This window comes from Cibotium barometz, chromosome 56 (genome assembly GCF_041138505.1).
Source record: "Cibotium barometz isolate CiBa-2024 chromosome 56, ASM4113850v1, whole genome shotgun sequence".
NCBI classification, from domain to species: Eukaryota; Viridiplantae; Streptophyta; class Polypodiopsida; order Cyatheales; family Cibotiaceae; genus Cibotium; species Cibotium barometz.
Genome location: NC_141101.1, coordinates 24,857,380 through 24,879,289, shown reverse-complemented (window position 1 = coordinate 24,879,289; position 21,910 = coordinate 24,857,380). Strand labels below are relative to the sequence as shown.

The following is a 21,910-nucleotide window of genomic DNA, read 5'->3' as shown; positions in this document are numbered from 1 at the left end:
CTAAGTCATGTACAAGCATTTAGCAACCTTTTCCTACCATATATAAATAAAAGAAAACCCTAACAACAATCTCTCTCTTCTTCTCTCTCCTCTGTCTTAATCATGTGTTTAATCAGCATCAATGTTCTTAATCGGGCTTAGGGCTACGGATCAGTACAGCAAGGCTCCTACACATGCAACATTGGTATTAGAGTATTCACGCTTAGCCCACTAAGCATTGTCCCAAGGAAGGTGCATAGTTCCAACAGAAAGGATGCAACAGGGTAGCAGATGGAGTGGTCTACAAACAAGCGAAGCCAGAGGAAGCATTCCTTGAGGGTATGTACGCATATTCAATACCTCATTAAGCTCTCAGATCAGTTCCAAAGGCCTAGCACGCAACAGGCATGATTAGTTCCAGAAGGTGACCCGACGTTGTGTCAAGGTTAAGGAAAAGCAGGCATGGGGACAGTAGTTGAACAAATGCTCAGTTCTTCAACAAGACTTGGAAGTGGAGATCAAAAGTGAGGGTGTTCAGATAAAAATATCCATCACTTAAAGTCAAAGTCAATAAGGTAGAAGTAGAAGTCAATAGCAGTAAGTCAAAGTCACTAGAAGTCCAGGGAGGAAGGATGACAGAGATTCCACCCCGTCATCAAGTTTAGCAGAAGGGAATGTCATGTGCACGCCTATGCCATGGCTAATCTTCGACATGAACACTCTTAATCCCTGATTAGTGCAACAGTTAGGACAGCATATAGTGTCAACATCAGAAGCATCATCATCAGTATAAGCTTCAGCATTACCATCATCATCATAAACATAATCATGGGAAGGTGTAGGAGGCCTGTCGGCTAGCAGCAAGCCTCTGTGCAGTAGTCGGCTAGGGGCTAGAGGGTGGGCAGCGTGTGTGGTAGGACCAACATGAAGAAGCGTAGCATTTATCAGTGAAAGAATCAGGGTTTTCTCCATATAATAGGCCACCTGAACCCTAAGACACCTGTCCGCACCTGACTATAGGTCTTGTAAGTGTCCAGGTAGCATTGTACAACATTATTGTCAAATCCCCACAGATCTCCTCGTAGAGCAATCCTGAAACATGACTCGAAATCTACAAAGTAAAGCCAAACAACGTGAAGGGGGTGCAGGCCTGACTCACCACGCAACCATGACAGCCGTGGGCAAACCCACAAGTCTTGGCTGTCCCCACTAAGCCACGAGCTGAGCTAGCTAGCAAGATGCACCGACCAATCTCTACCCTGTGACATCCCATACCACCACGGAGCTACCCTCGCGGGCTTCGAGACTGCTGCCGGCCTTGGCTGCATGCTGCAGGTGCACGTCTACACTAGATCCAGGCTCTTGACCGTAGAGCTCTCACAAAGACTCGTGAGACTCTATGGCCAACTGACTAACCTTGGCCACCCTTTTATAGACTCTTGGTCGGTCACTGGGCGTCCACACTTGGGCACCCGCCCGTCCATACTTGGGTGTTCGCCAGTCAGTCTATCCCTAGCCCACCTCGCCAATCAGCCTGCCTAGCTTTAAGCTTCCCCAAGCCTCGAAGCTAGTCTTGTGTGCATGTTGCCCACCGTAGATACACTCTGTGCACATGACAATTACATCTCGCAAAGGGCTTTACATCTTGGTGTACACTGACTTGACCTAGACCTAGATGGAACTTGGCAACATGTCTGTGGACAATGTCAAAAAAGGTGTCCTGAGTGTACTGAATGCAGCATTATGTTAATGTGGCACCCTTGCACAGCAGGTGCATGTGACATACACTGACAGAAACCGAGTAAAAGCCCCATGCTTTGCTTCATGTAAGGCATTGTGATTAATGCAGATTCTCTGGGGGCTGTATAGAATGGCCCATAATATATAGCCAGCATAGCCATGATTCTGCCAGTTTATACCACTGGGAATGGATAGACAAAAAATCCGACTCTGTGGTTGGGCAAAAAAAATGACCATGTTCCCAAAAGTGAACATTGCCCTGAATAGAAGCCCTGAATAGAGGAACGTTGGCACCCTTGCACAGCAGGTGCATGTGACACACACTGACAGAAACTGAGTAAAAAGCCCCATGCCTTGCTTCATGTAAGGTATTGTGATTAAAGCAGATTCTGGGGGCTGTATAGAATGGCCCATAATATATAGCCAGCATAGCCATGATTCTGCCAGTTTATACCACCAGGAATGGATAGACAAAATTCGTGTGGATGGACAAAAAAAATGACCAGGTTCCCAAAAGTGAACATTGCCCTGAATAGAGGAACGTTGAGTCTCTATTAACCGTGTCCCATATCCCTTTGAAAGCAGGTATTGTATGCAATAGAATGCTAGTAATGCACTGAATTAGAGAATAGGGTGCCACTTATTGCATTATGTCATAGCGCCTTCCAAAATTGTAACGTCATCATTCTACCAATATACAAGCTTTGTCTTCTTTGTCACCCATAGAGGAATAATGTCATTTTTTTCTCTATAGAGATCCTAAACAGGGCAACTGTTTGCCCAACCCGCAGCTCTGAAATCAAGCTGCAATCTGATGCTATCTCCACAAGAGAAAAGACTCCTCTGATAGGGCTGCAGTGGCTGACCATGTGCCTAGCCATTCATGGCACATGCTCAATCTCCCATGCCGGAGGTGGATAAAAATTCTCTGTCAGCTATCATATGATGACTACCCTGGTGTATCTTTTGATGACCTGTATGCACGTGTCCACTAATGTTGGGTTTCAAAAGTGGTTAAATAAGTTCAAGTTGTAGCAGTGTTTTCTGAGACAGCTGCAAAGCCCAAAATCAGTAAGCAACCCTCCAGTGTAGTAAGGCCTTCACATATGCAGTCAGTCTTGAAGAGACAAGTACTGCTAATGGACTAACAACAAAGCAAGGAGGGCCATCTCACCATAAACATCTCCTGGAAGTAAGAAGGAACCTTTGAATGTCTTTCAGAAAGCTTGTGATACAGCACCAAGTTCAAACCCTCTCCATCAATCTCATTTAGGAAAATTGCTGCTGGATACATTGGAATCTGAAACAGATGTGAAACCTTCTCACCAGTAAGTGTAAGAGTAACAAATATAAAACTACATGTTTAAACACATCAACCCAGGATTAAAACACACAGCAAAAAAAGTTGCAGGTCTAAAGACATAAACAGAAATACCTGGATGTTGAGAATGAGAAATACCTGGATGTTGAGAATGAGAAATGATGGTAAATTTCCAACCTTACTGCACCCTGGGAGATCCACATATCTGGCTATATGACTGATTTTCTTAGGTGACAGATAAACATCCACACCAAATGGTTCATACATTGCATGCTCTGAGGCAAGTATCTTAATTCTATCTCTGCAAACATCCACACCAAATGGTTCATACATTGCATGCTCTGAGGCAAGTATCTTAATTCTATCTCTGAAAGTACAATGTAAACTAGCAAAGAAGACAACAAAACCTTTTTGTGTGGATGTGCATGTCAGCACAATACAGGTTTGTGACCTGAAATCTACTTAGCACATACAAGGCACAGTTTTTACAATCTGCAACAGCTATACCTCAAATAGCTCGGACCCCGAAGCTTAAATGTTGAAGGCCCAACTATAGACCACGATCCTTCACTAGCTTTGTCTGTGTCACAAAAGGGGACCTGTGATCCCGCAATAGGCCTTCCTACGATGATGTTTGATACAACTGTAAAAATGAAAAAAACAACACTATGAATAGATTTGTAGAATAAGTATGAAAAGAGAACACAACCCTGGAATCCTTTCAGGAGAGCTCGGTCATGCTGAAGAAGCAATACTAAATACACAGGCTTTTGCCAGCATATGTAGAAGCGATAGTATCCACAAAAAAAAGAGATTGAAGCGTACATACAAGGATCAAGGTTGTCAAGAAAATCATTTGAACGCCGCTTGAAAGGCAACCGAAGCAGAGTATTTTTAGCCTTATGTACACCGGGACTAACCGGTGCTTTTTTGTCATTAAAGCTGACAGATGGAAGCAGTCGGGGTAAGCAAGATTTTTGAGAGGAGTTTTCCTCCTGTTCATCACCTGCCATATTTGCTTTGAGAATAGGTTCCAAACCAACAATCAAAATCTCATTCTGCTCAATGCTGATGATCAGAAACAAAGATATCACCTTTATCCATGGATGCATGCTGCCCTTCACTCCCTGACTTTAAGCCTGCTGCTGGAGGTAATGTCTGCAGTAAAAACTCCCCTAACCTTTTTTTCTCTGCTGGACTGGTCATATCATTGTGTTGTCCTGAAGGCATAGTAACATCCAGCACCAGATTCTGCATTCTCTCTTTCAAGGATACAAAAGTTGGCCGTGGAGTCCCTTGAGTGCTGCCAGGGTGACTAAGACTGTTGCTTATTCCAGGTAGAGAATCTGTAAGTAACGAAAACCATAAAGCGGGTTTCAGCCACCTAGCTCCCTCATATTCCATTGACAAATCTGATGGCCCCTAGAGCGTCCAGGAGGATGGGAATAGTTGGAGGAAGCCCAACGGTAGGGTGGCCTGTACATAAAGGGCCTTTCTGAAGCCACCCTAAAGGAAGAATATGGTTATTAAAACGTATGTTCATGTGTCATTTGTAGCAAAGAACAAAAGAAAAACTTACCACCATAAACACTCCTAAAATCATCATCAGAATCTGATTCCAACCAAAGGTGCGAGTCAAACCAAACTTCATCCTTGCTTGCTGTTGCACACACAACATGTCAAGGCCTTAGTCTCAACTGGCCAGTTTAATTTCTTCAATGCTTCTAAAGTAGGTAACACATTGTTCGTTATTGCCTACTTAAATTTTTTAAAACAAGCTTGGACCACTATGAACTGTCGTGTTTTTTGACCTGTAATTTGGAAGGAGACTCAAAAACTGCACAGTTTACATGCGGATCAAACTCTTGGTCCATTAGTTGCAGGAGAGATGAATCAAGATGAGAAAGCGGGCCCTGAGGACCTTTTACAGGACTGGTTGGCTAGATGTGCTGCTGACTCAGCCAGCAGCTGGTCCCTTGGTTCCCCCAAAAAGTGGAAATCAAAAGCCAGTTCTTAGGACAGCTTCAACCTTGACCTTTCCTGCAGCCTCCGACTGAACCTATCTACTGTGCAACTGGGTGCACTTGAACACAGAGACTGGTGAAATAGCTTGGACACATGCTCTCACAATTCCCTTGTCAGCACTCCAAATTGTCTCCTGCCCCTGCCTACAGCCAGTGTGTAATACCTTAGCCCCAAACAAAAACTATTCATGCTTATTGCTCACTCTAGCCCTCTTTCCTCCCTTCTGAGGGCTCATATTCGTGCCTGATCATTTTTGCCTTTGTAGCTGTAGCGCAATGTTGGCATGCATCTTATGGGAGACAGATTTTTCTTTGAAAAAGGTACCCTTTTGCCTGCCTTACAAGAAAAAAAAATTCTAAGATGGGCTGACTAAAGCAGGCCTTGTTCCAGACAACATCCCCAGACTCAAAATTCACTTATATTTCCTTCAACATATTAATGAATACAAACAAATTACAAAAAGTTCCTGTAGTGCCAATAATATGCATGCAAAGGACAACACTAGTCCCCCCCCCCCCCCCCCCCCCCCCCCCTCTTCCCCCTTTACGAGTATCTTTATTACTAGACTGCAACAAGCATGTGCAAGAACACCAAGTTCAGCAAAAAGAAACTCAGACAATCAACAAACCAAGCAATTAGGTCGGACCCGAGATAAACTTGCAAGGAGAAGATTGCAGCAATGACTGAGCAAGTAAATATCTCTAAAAACATTGTTTCCAACTTGGACTTTACATGGCACCAAAGATAATCTTTCAATTTTCCAGCAACCATAAAAATTGCATGTTCCATCTGAGCCATGTCCCATGACACCATCAAACATTGTTACTAGAAAGCTGAGCTGAAAACCCTGGGGTACAAATCGAAACTTTCAAGATCAGTTGGAAGTTGGACAGTTCAAAGAAAAGGGATTCAATACCCACATACAAAGTGCAAGGTTGAGGAAAAGTGCTTGAAAAAAAACCATCTCACAAAACTCATCTTGAGCTGTCAAAAAAGCCACATCCTAAGCCTCTTATGCTGGATTCCCTCAACTTCTTACATAAATCAATGCTAATCTAGTACCGATCTGGTGCGGAGTTGGTGCTACTGGGTCTACATCATCAACTCTTTAAATTGGCATGGAAGGAATAATGTAAGGGATGCATGCGATACTCTTTAAATTGGCATGGAAGGAATAATGTAAGGGATGCATGCGATAGAAATCACGACAGAATCCTCATATTCATGGTATTCCCAGAGGACTATGCCTTCTTCCACCATCTTCTAGTGGAGAAGGGAGAATTCTCAGAGAATCAGTTGTCCCTTCGGGTTTGCATCATCATAAACCACTCCCGCCCCACCCTATTGATGTTGATGTCACATGCAGAAGCTCTGGGAGTCTTCTTTCTGTCATGTGCATCACAGATGCCATGGACATTCTCAGGGCTAGATCCAGAAGAGGCAAACAGATAAAGACCATGAACCAGTAGAAGATAGGTAGAACCAGAATGTAGGAGCTTCAGGTGTAGCATCTGAGGTGGACATGGAGCAGGACTTGGAGCAAAGCATGGATCAGATGGCTGTCCGTTGCAGGACAGAGGATGCTGGCTGCCAGAAGAGCTGTCGACTGACGTCAGCAGAGTGTGGGCAGCAGGCGCATCATAAACAAGTAGCAGATCCAGTCGGGCAGCGCTGAATAGCTGGTATGGACATGGAACTGGCCGACCAGCAGTCAGCCAGCATAAAAAGTGTCCAAAGACCCATATAAATAGGGCCAAGTGCTCCATATTGTATTGATTCAATCCCACTAGGGGTTTGGATCCTTAGAGGTCCCATAGGGGACAGATTTTGGTGCTAACCACCTTTTTATGAAGGCAGCCCATGGCTGCAGATATGTACCCTTTTTGTACCATAGATTATACTGAATTTCCAGCACTTCTCTCTCTCTCTCTCTACTCTCTCTCTACCTGCGTTTTTGCATCAGAAGGTTTCCAAGAGTGTTTAGGACTGAAAGAAGACTCCCCAGAGCTTCCGCGTGTTACATTGGTATCAGAGCATCAGGCTCAGCAAAGCTAAACACTAAATCAGTCCCAGATGATGGTGTACAGGTCCAAGGTACAGGAAAGTACACGGATTCGAAGCCCAAGGCAAGAACACAGATCGGGAAGAACTCCCAAGAGGTTTGTTGGTGGTGTTCCACAGTGCCAGATGGGGATGGCAGTTCCGTGAGCCAGATAGGTTCTCAGGTAACGGTCCCAAGGGAGGTTGATCCTCCAAGGGTGATGTGAGAGTGCCAGACTTAGTTCTAGGAATGAAGACCGAGACGGTGTTCAAAGTCAGGGCAGGAATGGATTGTGGACTAGAGGAAGACCAGATGCATAGATCTTCATCAGAGACAGAGTGGTTTGGAGAACAGGCCGGGTTTTCAGAGAAAAAGGTTTGCCAGGGATGGATGATGACAGAGGGACTTCGGGACAGGATTGGGATGATGACAGTCATCCAAGAGCAGGTTAGATTCCCGTCATCAAGTTTAGCAGAGGGGGATGTCATGTGCATCACAGATGCCATGGACATTCTCAGGGCTAGATCCAGAAGAGGCAAACAGATAAAGACCATGAACCAGTAGAAGATAGGTAGAACCAGAATGTAGGAGCTTCAGGTGTAGCATCTGAGGTGGACATGGAGCAGGACTTGGAGCAAAGCATGGATCAGATGGCTATCGGTTGCAAGACAGAGGATGCTGGCTGCCAGGAGAGCTGTCGACTGACGTCAGCAGAGTGTGGGCAGCAGGCGCATCATAAACAAGTAGCAGATCCAGTCGGGCAGCATTTACCATCAGTCGGGCAGCGCTGAATAGTTGGTATGGACATGGAACTGGCCGACCAGTAGTCAGCCAGCATAAAAAGTGTCCAAAGACCCATATAAATAGGGCCAAGTGCTCCATATTGTATTGATTCAATCCCACTAGGGGTTTGGATCCTTAGAGGTCCCATAGGGGACAGATTTTGGTGCTAACCACCTTTTTATGAAGGCAGCCCATGGCTGCAGATATGTACCCTTTTTGTACCATAGATTATACTGAATTTCCAGCACTTCTCTCTCTCTCTCTCTACTCTCTCTCTACCTGCGTTTTTGCATCAGATGGTGCGTTTTTGCATCAGAAGGTTTCCAAGAGTGTTTAGGACTGAAAGAAGACTCCCCAGAGCTTCCGCGTGTTACATTGGTATCAGAGCATCAGGCTCAGCAAAGCTAAACACTAAATCAGTCCCAGATGATGGTGTACAGGTCCAAGGTACAGGAAAGTACACGGATTCGAAGCCCAAGGCAAGAACACAGATCGGGAAGAACTCCCAAGAGGTTTGTTGGTGGTGTTCCACAGTGCCAGATGGGGATGGCAGTTCCGTGAGCCAGATAGGTTCTCAGGTAACGGTCCCAAGGGAGGTTGATCCTCCAAGGGTGATGTGAGAGTGCCAGACTTAGTTCCAGGAATGAAGACCGAGACGGTGTTCAAAGTCAGGGCAGGAATGGATTGTGGACTAGAGGAAGACCAAATGCATAGATCTTCATCAGAGACAGAGTGGTTTGGAGAACAGGCCGGGTTTTCAGAGAAAAAGGTTTGCCAGGGATGGATGATGACAGAGGGACTTCGGGACAGGATTGGGATGATGACAGTCATCCAAGAGCAGGTTAGATTCCCGTCATCAAGTTTAGCAGAGGGGGATGTCATGTGCATCACAAATGCCATGGACATTGTCAGGGCTAGATCCAGAAGAGGCAAACAGATAAAGACCATGAACCAGCAGAAGATAGGTAGAACCAGAATGTAGGAGCTTCAGGTGTAGCATCTGAGGTGGACATGGAGCAGGACTTGGAGCAAAGCATGGATCAGATGGCTGTCGGTTGCAGGACAGAGGATGCTGGCTGCCAGAAGAGCTGTCGACTAACGTCAGCAGAGTGTGGGCAGCAGGCGCATCATAAACAAGTAGCAGATCCAATCGGGCAGCATTTACCATCAGTCGGGCAGCGCTGAATAGCTGGTATGGACATGGAACTGGCCGACCAGCAGTCAGCCAGCATAAAAAGTGTCCAAAGACCCATATAAATAGGGCCAAGTGCTCCATATTGTATTGATTCAATCCCACTAGGGGTTTGGATCCTTAGAGGTCCCATAGGGAACAGATTTTGGTGTTAACCACCTTTTTATGAAGGCAGCCCATGGCTGCAGATATGTACCCTTTTTGTACCATAGATTATACTGAATTTCCAGCACTTCTCTCTCTCTCTCTCTACCTGCGTTTTTGCATCAGATGGTGCGTTTTTGCATCAGAAGGTTTCCAAGAGTGTTTAGGACTGAAAGAAGACTCCCCAGAGCTTCCGCGTGTTACACTTTCAGCCCTAAACACCTTCCTGGAACAACCTAATGCAAAACGCAAGCAAGAGATGTAAAGAAGAGAGAGAGAGAGCTGAGTTTTCAATATATTCATAATTTACAAAAAGGTAGTACAAGGCTTGGCAAGCCCTAGGCTGCCCCATCAAAAGGATTCTTGACTCCTAGAAGACTCAGCCCGTATAGGACTGAATGCCTAAATAAATACATGGCTGAAGCAGTCGGCCAGCAGAAAATTCACATAATGTGCTTGCAGCCGTCGTCCTCAGTAACACTCTGATCCACCTGCCAACCTTATCTTGCATCCACAGGATGCCCTTCTGTTGTCCTCTAGTACCCTACTCAAGCCCTAATGACTGTGTATCCTACTGCCCTTCACGGATTAGCTCAGGAACTAGCATGTACATGTCATGCACATGACATCCCCTTTTGCTAAACTTGATGACGGGATTCCAATTGTTGACCCTAGTGACTATCATCATCCCCTTGTCTCCTCATGGACTCCCCAACTTGTCATCCTTCCCTTCCAATCCTTGCTTTTAAACATGCATCTGGCCATCTCCATGAGAGTATGATTACGTCTCTCAACAACACCGTTTTGCTGAGTATAAGGTGTAGTACATTGATGAGATATGCCACGAGACTGCATAAAAGCTGTGAATTATGAAAGAAAGTGAAGTAAATATAAAACACACATGTAGGCCTAGGTACAAGACCTGTAAATGCTGGAAACTCATGTTTATTGCTGAAATCTGAACACGAGGGAAGCCCGTAGGTGCTGTACAATGGGAGAAGCAGTAGCAGCTGCTAATGACCTCAACTGAATGCTGAAAAATGAGATGAATTGGGAGAAAGGGAGCCAGCCCTTATATATTCCCCCAGGATGCTGGTCGGCCAGCTGTAGCAGGCCGACAACATGGCAGTAGCATAAAATGCTACATAAAATGCCTAAAAATACCAAAAAATGGTAGAAAAATGCTGAATAATCTCTGCTAAGACAAGCCAATGCAGGGCCTCATAAATTACCAATACAAGCATGAAAAAGGTGATGTAGACCCTCTGGAGATGATATAAGCCAATAGTCTCTAGCCTTTCAAGAGCCTCGAAAAGCATATTCCCTTGCAAGATTTGCCATAATCAAACAGAAGATGTTGTGGATGACAGTGGCATGGTTTCTTTTTCGCAGGCTTCTAGAAGATATGGGCTTGGTATGCATCATAGGCCAATATGGAGAAAGCTCTGAGATATGTTGCATCTTGTTAAAATATAGTATCTCATGTGGAATTAAGTCGTAACAAAGGAGTCGGCCATTTCACTTGTGAGGGTATATATACCCATGCCCACCCATTGTAAATTCAACTATTCATTGCTAATATCAAAGCTGTTCGTCAACTTTACTCTCTCTCTCTCTCTCTGCGTCAACTTCTCTCTCCTTCTCTCTCTACGTGTATTCAAACTTCCGCTGGCTCGATTCTGACATGGTATCAGAGCTGAGGCTCTAGGGTCCTTGGACAAGCGCATAGAGAGGTGGAGAAGAGGAAGAGAGAGTGGTTCGCTGCCGACGTCGTGGAGCCTGCAGGTGACGGCCGAGAGTACAGGCAGAGGCTAACGGGGAGACCCCTGCGCTTTTGTTCCAGTAGCGCTTGGTGGCGCAAGGTTGCACACCACAAGCGGCTGCAGCGAGCAAGAGGTAAAGAGAAGCTTGCGTTTTGTTTGTAGAATCGGCAGGTCAGCCAAGCAAGGCGAGTAGGCACGAAGCAAGGGGCAGCGAGGAGTCGGAGGGGAGCTCAGAATCGAAGGCACCGGAGCAAGGCGAGCTGGTGGCGCTGGACAAGGGATTCGAGCTGGACGAGCTGCTGCGGGCGTCCGCCTACGCTCTTGGCAAGGGCGGCCTGGGGATCGTGTACAAGGTAGTGCTGAGCAGTGGGCTGCCGGTGGCCGTTCGACGGCTGGGCAAAGGCGGTGCCCAGCGCTTCAAGGAGTTCGAGACGGAACTTCAAGCCATCGCCCGCGTCCGGCACCCTAACGTCGTCAGGCGGCAGAGCAAGAGGAGGCCAGTGGCACCGCTCGTGCAGCAGGAGTGCAGCCGCAAGAGAACCGCCGGCTGGGAGAAGAGAAGGCGAAGGGAGGAGACGTGCGTTATCGAAGACCGGGTCGACTGAGAAGAGGTGGACGGAGTTTTCGAGATGGGACTCCCATGTTCGAGCAAGGATGACAAACTGAATGGCGACAACTATGCGCATTGGAATTTGATCATGAGGCTGTGGTTTAGCAGAAAAGGCTTATGGGACATTGTTGATGGCTCGGAGGAACGTCCCCGAAGGGATAGCAATCGGTTCACACGTCTTCAGGAGGAGGAGTTTCTCAAATCTCTTGTGGATTGGGAAGCTCACAATGCGAAGGCGATGTCGGCGATTGCAGAATCTCTCACCAAGGAAATTTCCCCTGCCATTCAGACTTTAAAGACTGCCAAGGAAATGTGGTCAAAGCTTGCAGGAATGTTTGATCGAGACTCAACAATGCGAGCAGTAACCCTTCTCGGCCAGTTGTTTTCCATCAAGTTTGAAACCGGGACCTCTATGCAGTCACTTCTAATGAAGGCAAAGGTTATCCATGATCAGTTATCGGCTATGAATAGTGCATTAACTAGTACCCAGTTAGCTGCCTTGGTTCTTACGAAGTTGCCTGAGGAGTATGAGATGGTCTCGAGGGCATTACGCTTACAAGTCACGAAGGAAAAGCTGGAATTTGATGATCTCAGCTCTTTTCTCATTGAGGAGGAAGCAGTGCTCATTTCCCAAGGCAAGATTCGAGTTCCGAAGGATGTAGAATCGGCACATGCTGCATCGGAATCCAATAAGAAGTCTAGGAGCCGTTGTTATAAGTGCGGAAAGCGAGGGCATTTGGCTCGGGATTGCAAAACCAAAGCTAAAGCTCAAGGCTCGACGAATGACAAAGGCAAAGGCAAAGCTGACGAGGATGACAGTGGACAGTGATTCTACTAGGGATGCTACGGCGTCTGCCGGTGTGGCGAGGACTACACTGGCACATGCTCCAGCATTCTAGCTTGGTGGATGGATGCTACCACGTGCTTCAGCCAGAGAGAGGCATGTGAGTGGCAGAGAGGGGCAGTCTGTGCTCCCGTTTTGGTGATTTGGACCCGTGTGTCGGAGTTCAAGCCACATGCATCTGGCATGGAACAGCTTGACAAATCTATGGACGTGATGTGTTCGTAGTTCATTGGTAGCAGACTATGGATGGGATGAGTTCCTAGTTCATTGTCAGAGAATTTTGGGCGTCATGTGTCGACAGTTCAAGGTTCAGAGGATTTTTTGAACGTGATGTGATCGCAGTTCAACGAATGGGGGATCATGAATGTGGAGTTGTCTGCAATTCATTATTCTATGAGGCAGCTAAAGCTCAAGATAGCATTTTCTTGTGGAGACAGGTTGATTTGTGCATTATCCGAGGTGTACCTAGCAAAGGCCACGCTAGGGTGTCCATGGTTGCATCTGCATCGACTTGGTTTCTTCATCTATGCCCACTATGAGCTACGGAGAGGGTGTTAAAATATAGTATCTCATGTGGAATTAAGTCGTAACAAAGGAGTCGGCCATTTCACTTGTGAGGGTATATATACCCATGCCCACCCATTGTAAATTCAACTATTCATTGCTAATATCAAAGCTGTTCGTCAACTTTACTCTCTCTCTCTCTCTGCGTCAACTTCTCTCTCCTCCTCTCTCTACGTGTATTCAAACTTCCGCTGGCTCGATTCTGACAGCATCCTCTCAAACCAATGCCCCCTTTAGATCCACATGATAGAATGCATGATTGGGCTTTCCAACATCCTGATGGAAGTAGATTATGATTGCATATGATTACCGCAGCCTCCATGTACCGCCATTTACTTTTACGGCCATGGATACAAAAGCATGTGAATCTTTTATGGGTTCTGAATAAATCTCAAAATTGGTGGAAGAAACGCCTGCAATGCATATGGGGAAATGGTCTTCCACTCAAACAAAGATTGTTTCTGTGGAGATGTTTGACTGGAACGTTGCCCGTTTCTAATATTCTTATGAAACGTGGTATTGCATCTGCTGACAAATGTTGTAGATGTCATAGTCACATTGAGACTGTGCCACATCTGTTATGGCTTTGTACTTATTCCAGACAGTTCTTGGCACGTCTAGCTGATGATCTAGATGCTCGTTTCCCTCGTAGAAGATGCTCCAAGAACTTTTGGCTTTTTGGTGTGGGCAATCCGGGATTAAAAGATAATGCTGTGTTCTTTTCTCAGGTTAGATTTTGGGCACTTGGACAATATGGCAAATGCGCAATACTACCATGTTCAATCAGCCAGACTTTGATCCTTATCCCATTTTTCAAAATGCATCTTAGACAGTCGCTCCATGACAACCTTCGAATGGAGCAGATTTCTCTTGCCCAATTTGAGCTGTTTTTCCAATGCTTCTGAGTTAATCTCACCTTCGGTTATCTCCTTGTAGTTTTTTTTCGTAATAGAAGCTTTATTTTCACTTTTAAAAAAAAGTGTGTTATTTGTAGGGGTCAAAAGATAAGGCCACATGCCTACAAAAGCATTATAATTGGTGAGTAAACATCACTTCAATCATATCCATCTAAATCATCATTTGAGTCATGCAGTACTCTCTCTCTTTGAGCCTTGTCACATCTCTCTCCACACACACCATGGATATCTTCCATCCACCTTACCTTAGGCTCTCCTATTCAGATCCACAAATGGTATCAGAGCCTGATTTTAGGCTTTCTCAAATTTTCAGGTTTCTACACCCACCGCCGCCACTGACTGCTCGTACGCTGCCATACGAAGCCCATCTGCTGCCGTAGGCAAACTCAACCATAGGGATGTACCTGTCACGTGCACTCCCGTGCCATGGCTAATATTTGGCATGAACGGTCTTAATCCCTGATTTGTGCAGCAGTTAGGACAAGCATTTAGGTCAACATCAGCATCAGAAGCATCTTCATCACCATCATCGTCGTCAGTACAACATCACATCGTGAGTGGCATCACCATGGGACTGCATGGAGGCCTGTCGGCTGGCAGCAAACCTCTGTTGGCTGGCAGCAGGCCTTGTGCATGCAGGCGGCCAAGGCTACAGTAAGCAGCAGCAGGTGTGGGCAGTACATTTAATAAGCGCAACAAACAGTACAAGATTTTATGCATTATTTGTCCACACAAACAGGCCGACAGCTGTTTGGATGGCCGACTGCTATAAAGCATAAGTCATAATTCAGCAAATCCATTCATTCATTCATCCATTCCATCGTTTTTAGTCATCAATAGAAGATATGTAGAAGGGCCAACGTCACCCCTATGGGGCTCACCATAGGCCTAAGTCATGTACAAGCATCATGTAATCTTTTTGTACCATATTAATACAGAAAACTCACACACCCAGTCTGTCTCTCTTCTTCTCTCTCCTCTGTCTTAATCGTGTTAATTAGCATCAATGTTCTTAATCAGGCTTAGGGCTGTGGATCAGCAAAGCAAGGCTTCCACGCATGCAACAGTACCTTTCCCACTCAAATGATTGCCTGGAAAATGTAAGCATGAAGCATATCCTCCAAAACCTGATTCACCCTCTTCATTTGCGCATCAAACTAAGGATGCTCATAGGAACTCATACTCAATGTAATCTTTAATCCCAAAAGCTGCTCAACAAAATGTTGTGCCGATTCAGTTGCTTTCACAATCATCCTTGTGGGTAAAATTCTTGTCATCTTCATCAGCCTGTCTACCACCACCCCGATAGCATCATGCCCTATGTTGGTCCGTTGCAATCTGACAATTAAAATCCATAGAAATACTTTCGCATTTGTTAAAAGGTATCTCTAGAGAATGTAGCAGACCTCCAGTCCTAAGGCATTCATGCTTATTCGCCTGACACTGATGACATTTCACCACATGGTCTTGGATATCACCTTCTTTTTAGGCAAGAGGGAGAGGCAAGAGTCTTGAAGACTCGAAGAGGCAAGGCAAGAGGGAGAGGCTAGAGGCCCAAAAGGAGGGCCAAGTGGGCCACTATGGCCCTTGTGACTATGGGCCAAAGGCCTTGAACTATGGCCCAAAAAGGCCCCCAAGAGGACGTCCCCCAACGGTCATAAAACGTCATAAAAGTGACCGTTAGACTGCGCAACGGACAATTGACCGTCCCGCTAGGAGCTGCCCCCCACACCATCCCTGCCGCCCAGATCCATCCCTGTCCCCCCGTCCCTTGTGAGGGACGCCTCTAGGGGGGACGTTCGACCGTCCCCGTTCCTACCACGTCCCGACACGGCGTCCCCACGTCCAATCCTCCCATCCCCTGCGTCCCCTGTGACTATGTCCGTGGCAAACCTACAATGAAGTCCATGGAATTACTCCCCCATTTAACTCCTGGGATCGCTAGAGAATGCAACATACCTCCAGCCCTAAGGCATTCAGCCTTATTCACTTGACACGTACCACATAGTCCTGAACATACGCCTTCATCTTAGGTCAGTAAAACGCCCATTTTACTAAATCATAAGTTCGCTATATCCTGGGATGACCCGATGTAGAAGCGTCATGGCATTCAAAGAGGATCCTTTTCCTAATCTCAATGTTATCCGGTACACAAACTTTCTTGTTCCGGAACAATAATCCATTCCGGATAAGGAACTAACTACCTTCCACACTCACGGATGGCGTGACTCCTAAGTCTCGGTCTAAATCTATGGAGCTCCCTGCCTGACCTGCTACCAATGTCAACCAAAATGACTGTCGGTCTCACATAGCCCTCTCAAAGAGTCATAAAGGTCGGTCTTGATCTCGGTGAAGCTCTCAGAGTTCACCTTCCCAATTCTACTCAAGGCTGAGATCCAGCTATTGGACTTACTCAAGACAATTTGGAGATGTTCGTCGACATGCCCCTAATTTCCCTAAATAATCTCTAAAGAGATCATTCATCATCTACTAGAAAGTCGCAGGAGCATTCATGAGCCCAAAAGGTAACATGAGAAACTCGTAATGGCTATACCGCGTGCAAAATCCAGTCTTAAAGGCGTCTTCCTTAGCTATACATATCTCGTGATAACCGGTACGAAGATCAATCTTTGTAAGTTCCCTACAATCTATCAATCAAATCATTTGATCTGGAAAGGGGATAAGATGATTGTGAAGCCTCTTGCTCTTAAGAATTATTTCATAAATCGATCAATAAGCAATAATCAATGTCCAAACAGTAAATGCCCAAGATTGTCATTGCAGAGTGAGCAAGGTAAAATATAATGCAATAGATGACCACCTAGTCAAATCATGGATCAAAGCCAGCCCATAGGGAACTTGTCTCAAGACATTTCCAAGACTAGAAACATACTGCAAACTGTAGAATTCACAGAACCAAATTCATATACGCAGAACAGATCACAGAGAGCCCAACAATGTCCCAGGCCCCAGGTTCATCAGGTTAGGCACAAAGTTTGGTCTACTAGTCCATCTCTAAGTTTCCCGCATACGATAATAATGAAAATTCTTCTTTCTTTCTGAATGTATCAAAGCCAAGATATAGAAGAGTTGCCAAAACCTACATGTACTGAATGAGTAGCTAAACGTTCTGAGCATGTTTACTTGTAAAAAAAGTGCACATCTAATTTAGCCATATCTTAGCATTTCTGCTAGAAAATGGGCCAACCAAAACAAGCATGATGAGGTTATTGTGTTTCATGGATATCACTCCTGAGGCTTAGAGAAAGAGTAGCATTCCCTCTTTCATATACAGAAGAGCCAGTAAAGTGTTGTGTTTTATGCAATAACTTCAAAAAAAAACATATGTAGGCAAAGCAGATGGCACTTCAAAGCACAAATGCACTATAAGCACTTGCACAACTAAAAATCTGATGTACTTGCCCTTCAAGTGCTAATCACATCCATATTTGCAGAAAAACCGAAAATTGAAACTTTATAGAATACCATGTGAGCTATCTTGTGGATCATATTTGTGCTGACAGTGATCGTCTTGATTGTGCTGGCAGTCTTCACCATTAATTTGACCAGTCCTTATCACCGTCCCTTGTTCCATCTGTATGAACCTGCCAAGCCCATTCTTCGGGGCCCAAGAGGGATTACTATTTGCTTCTTTGCAGTCCTTTGGTGTGCTTTTTGCAGAGCTAACTTGATGATTAAATGTTGTCTGTGCTTTCTGCTTTTTGCTGTGTACTGAAAGGCATCCTCCCATTTTGTCAAGGAATTTGTCAACACCACCACTCTGGAGAGATCATGAGCTGCAGTCAAGTTCAAACACCTTTTCAGAAACTTCCTAACAAATAGACACTAGAGTATAACATAGTACACCTCCACTTGCAGGCACTTGTTCTATCATTAATAAGTCAGACCCAATTCCCTGTTATAGGCAACACTTGAACAGACTCTCTCCAAAAGAAGTGTTCAGATTTAAGTTTTCTCCTAGGGGACATTTTTTCTTTGATAATGCTTTTCTTCGTTGAAAGATTATCACACCCTGCTGACAACTTAAAGGCCTAGCCTTCAGCAGTGTCGGTATCCTTAAATCTGTGTCTCTTGGTTTGCTGATTGACTTGGTTAGAATTCAAAGCCTATGATTTCATTTTGCATTTTACTGGATTGAGAGACTTTACACTTATGGGCTGTGGACTTCCTTGATGGATGGGCGGGCTGTGTGTTAAAGCCCCTGAGAGAAGCTGCAAGTAGTAGTTGGCATGGAATCTCTTTTTGAGACTAACATAAAAACACCCAAGCATACAGAGCCCACATCTTGGCCACCATGCATTTGCACATAACAGCTGTAAATTACAATTATTTGAAATATCATTTTTGCAGGAAGGCATCTCCCACATTTAAATGAACTAATCATTGTTTTCTAGGACAACAAATCTACAACAGACCATTTTGCCTTGGGAAATTAAGCTTCAAACTGCAATGCTCTGTGTAAGGACCTGTTAAGGAGGACTTATTGAGAAAGCTAATTCTCCGAGGGTATCCTCTACAAGGCGTCCAGATTGCAAAGGATTCAGAATGAATGGCTTTGAAAGGGGTTGCCAAACAAGATGCTGAAAGCAGAAGATTAAAAGCGTTCAAAAGCTGTTTCTGCATGGTAAAAGCTGAAGAAATGCTGCATTCAAATATCTAACTTACCAGTGATGCAAGAATGTAATGAAGGACCCTGTCTTGCCGCTGGCATGAATTGAAATTCAGTAAGGCAAAAATGGCCACTGCCAATGTAAAGAAATGGCAACGGAAATTCATGAAATGCGCATGCTCAGGGAGGCTTACAGGAAGAAAAGGAATGTTCACCATAAGCAACTATGGCGACAAGACAAGGTGTTTACCATCAGCTATCGTTATGGAGATGATGCAAATGTCATGCAGAAGTCGTTAGATCTTGAAACGTGCACGCATTAACCACGGAGAGGAGGGTGTTTGTAGCGTGGTAAGGACAGCAGGAAGGTGCAGCTTATGGCCTTTCTGGTGAAATCCGTGCAGTCTGAGCAGGCAGTCCATCAAAACCTAACCCTAACTTCCTTTCTGCGCAACTAACCCCAGATTTCCTTCAAACAAGGCTGAGGAGATACCAAAGAAAAGCCTCCTGGTTCAATAAATCCCTCTCAAGCTTTACTGCCGCGATCCAATGATCTCTGAGAAAGTGGGCCATCAAACCCTTACCCTGATTTCCTTCGTGCACAGCCTTTCTAAAAAGCTTTCTGATACATTGAATGCCAAAATCTCTGTCAAGATTTACTGACACGGTCCCTTGACTGTTAGAGTAGGCAGGCCAGAGAAATCCAAACCCTAAATTCCTTCATGCACAGGTTTTTCTGAAAAGCTTTCTCTTACATTGAATGTCAAGAGCTTTCCTCCCAGGATAGAGTCACGGTTCCTTGGTGTGTCTGGCCAGAGAAACCCCAACCCTAATATTTCCGTAGGGCAAAAGGGAGCTGTCCGGCTTCATTGGAGGCAAAATCTTTGTCGAGCTTTATGATCACGGCCTCTGACAGCAAAAGCTTTTGTGATTGAGAACCTGCTTTCCTGTTCAAGGAAACTTTGGAAGCAAAAAAGCTTCTTAGGACACAACCACTGCTTCACCTGCCTCTTAACACCTTTTTTTCTGAGCAGTTGGTCCTGAATTGTAGGCCAAAAAACCTCAGCCTTGTTGTCGCCGCTGAACTCGTCGCTGATTGAGACACTGATTTACTCGCCCTTATTTGGCTTGATCGAGTTGTCTAGAACGATCACTCACAGGGATTAGTGCTTGATTAAGCCATTTTTTGCACAGTAAGTTCGGGATTAGTCGCCTTGTTAGCTTGATTGAGCCCTTCAGCACAGCTAATTAAGGGATTGCTCACCTAATCAAGCCGTCTAGCACAGGTAATTAAGGGATTACTCACCTTGAAGCCTACTTAAGCCTCTGACAGCTTCTCTCCTTGGAGCTTAATTGTACCTCAGTTCTGCATGGCTCTCTGTGCTGTTGGCCAATGACGACTGCAGCACGAAAAGAACGGCCAAAAAGCTTGGTAGGCCGGCCGCCACTACAAAACATTATATAATTTCACCCTTCCACAGATTTGTCCATTTTCACCTAGCAATAAAGGGTAAGCTTTAGGTTAGATTTAGAACCCTTTCACATGGAAGCCCTACCCTAGTGTCCATTGCTACAAGTTCATACATAGCTTAAGCCACTTTTGAATCGTCAAACAAGATTGAGCTATTGAAACTATCTCATCCTTGCAAGCCGAATTTTTGAAGCGATATATATACCAGATTGAGCTGTTGAAACTATGTCAGCCTTGAAAGCCAAACTCTTTGACTAGGTGAAAAAGAAGGGACCTCCAGCGAATCTATTGCCCACCATATGTCCATCCTTCCCTTTTGGCTTTCCATAGATGTTGAATGGCAACCGGCCTTTGTAAGATTATGAGTGCCATGGTAATGAGCATATCTAATTTTAGAATTTGAAAAGATAGTGAGATATTTTTTCAACACTCTTTAGTCAAGCTAGAGCCCTGCATGTTTGTTTGTATTTAAACGGGTCTTATTCACCAACTTGTCTACTGCCTTCATCTAACCACGCCTTCATTTCAAAGGTGGCCTTATAATCTAGTGTGAAGAGTAGTTAATTTTTCCTCTATTCCATTTCAAGGCCTGGTAAATAAGTTTGCCTACACTTCTCTAAAGAGTTGAATGGTTCTTAATGCTTCAAAATTGAGGACTTTGAAATATAGCATGGGGACACGTGTCATGGTGTAGCCCGTAGAAAAATACATGAGGGTAAATAAGCCTTTACAACCACTAATTTATCATCTCTATTTTATAGCTTTGATTGAATGATTTTCATGTCAAATAAAGAATTCTTTGGTGTCATTTCACCTAAGCATGTGTGCTCTAAGGACACCTTTAGGCATTACAAGTAAAAAGCTTTTCTAACCAATGAGAGTGCATCTTTTATTCTTCTATGGGGTTCCTAATACTAGCACCACTTGACCCTCCTCTATAGGGCCCACACATAGATAGAGAGAGGGGGGGAGAGAGAGAGACTATTTTACTAGCTTATTTCTCTACTTTAGTGTGTGCTAGCCTTCTCTAGGGCATGGAGTAGCCTTCTATGCATACCCTTGCACGCCTCTAATGTTCCCTTGTGCATATGCCCTACTTCCCCTTAAAATAAAACCAATGCACCCTCTTAGAGATCCACTTTGTCACAGTAAGGATCAAGACTCAATTGACAGCTTTGAAATATAGTAACATAGGCAAACACATGTCATCATGGTGTGGTGTGGCCTATATAAAATTACATTAGGGTAAATGAGACTTTACAAGGCCACTAAGTTATCATCTCTATTTTGTGCCTTTGATCAAATGATCGAAAGAATTCTTAGGTGTCATTCCCCTAAGCATGTGTTCTCTAAGAACACCTTTAGGAATCACAAGTAAAAAAGCTTTGGTAACCAATGAGAGTGCACCTTTTATTCTTATAAATACTTGCACCTTACCATAAATAGAGAGAGAGAGAGAGAGAGAGAGAGAGAGAGAGAGTTTCTGTGTACTAGCCTATTTCTCTACTTTAGTGTGTGATAGCCTTCTCTAGGGCATGGAGTAGCCTTCTATGTATACCCTTGCACACCTTTAATGCTCCCTTGTGCATATGCCCTACTTCCCCTTAATATAAGACCAAAGCACCCTCTTAGAGCTCTACTTTGTCCAACAAGGATCAAGACTCATTGTTCCAACTTCACTAGTAACTAAACCATATACAAGTGTCATGTTAATTTCCATAAGATGTCTCTCAAAGACCTACCCTAAGCCATGTCAAGGAACTTTTGTAAAGTAGCTCCATGGAGGAGAATTTGGGAGAGATGTGACAACAACCCCCTTTAGAAGCAACATGACAATATCAACCAAAAAAAAATCATATGCCCATAGTTTTCTCAATGAGAGACTC

At 44.7% G+C, this 21,910-nt stretch overlaps 1 protein-coding gene across 8 annotated transcripts in view; it reads right to left on the bottom strand.

The window, feature by feature from the left end:
* Positions 1-20,030, bottom strand: part of LOC147607053 (uncharacterized) — a 52,932-nt gene extending 32,902 nt beyond the window's left edge. The window contains exons 1-10 of one of the 8 annotated variants that reach the window (XM_086791525.1): positions 18,804-20,010; positions 18,610-18,686; positions 18,411-18,524; positions 17,410-17,720; positions 4,620-4,700; positions 4,135-4,386; positions 3,870-4,046; positions 3,548-3,683; positions 3,179-3,407; positions 2,894-3,019 (exon numbers count right to left, since the gene is read on the bottom strand). In XM_086791525.1, coding sequence (XP_086647651.1) covers positions 2,894-3,019; positions 3,179-3,407; positions 3,548-3,683; positions 3,870-4,046; positions 4,135-4,386; positions 4,620-4,700; positions 17,410-17,674 — 1,266 coding nt within the window. In that variant the 5' untranslated portion in view covers positions 17,675-17,720; positions 18,411-18,524; positions 18,610-18,686; positions 18,804-20,010. Of the gene's footprint in view, positions 1-2,893; positions 3,020-3,178; positions 3,408-3,547; positions 3,684-3,869; positions 4,047-4,134; positions 4,387-4,619; positions 4,701-17,409; positions 17,721-18,410; positions 18,525-18,609; positions 18,748-18,803 lie in introns of those variants that run through there. The other 7 variants (XM_086791530.1, XM_086791527.1, XM_086791524.1 and 4 more) reach the window with 7 other exon arrangements.
* Between the last annotated feature and the right edge of the window lie 1,880 nt (positions 20,031-21,910).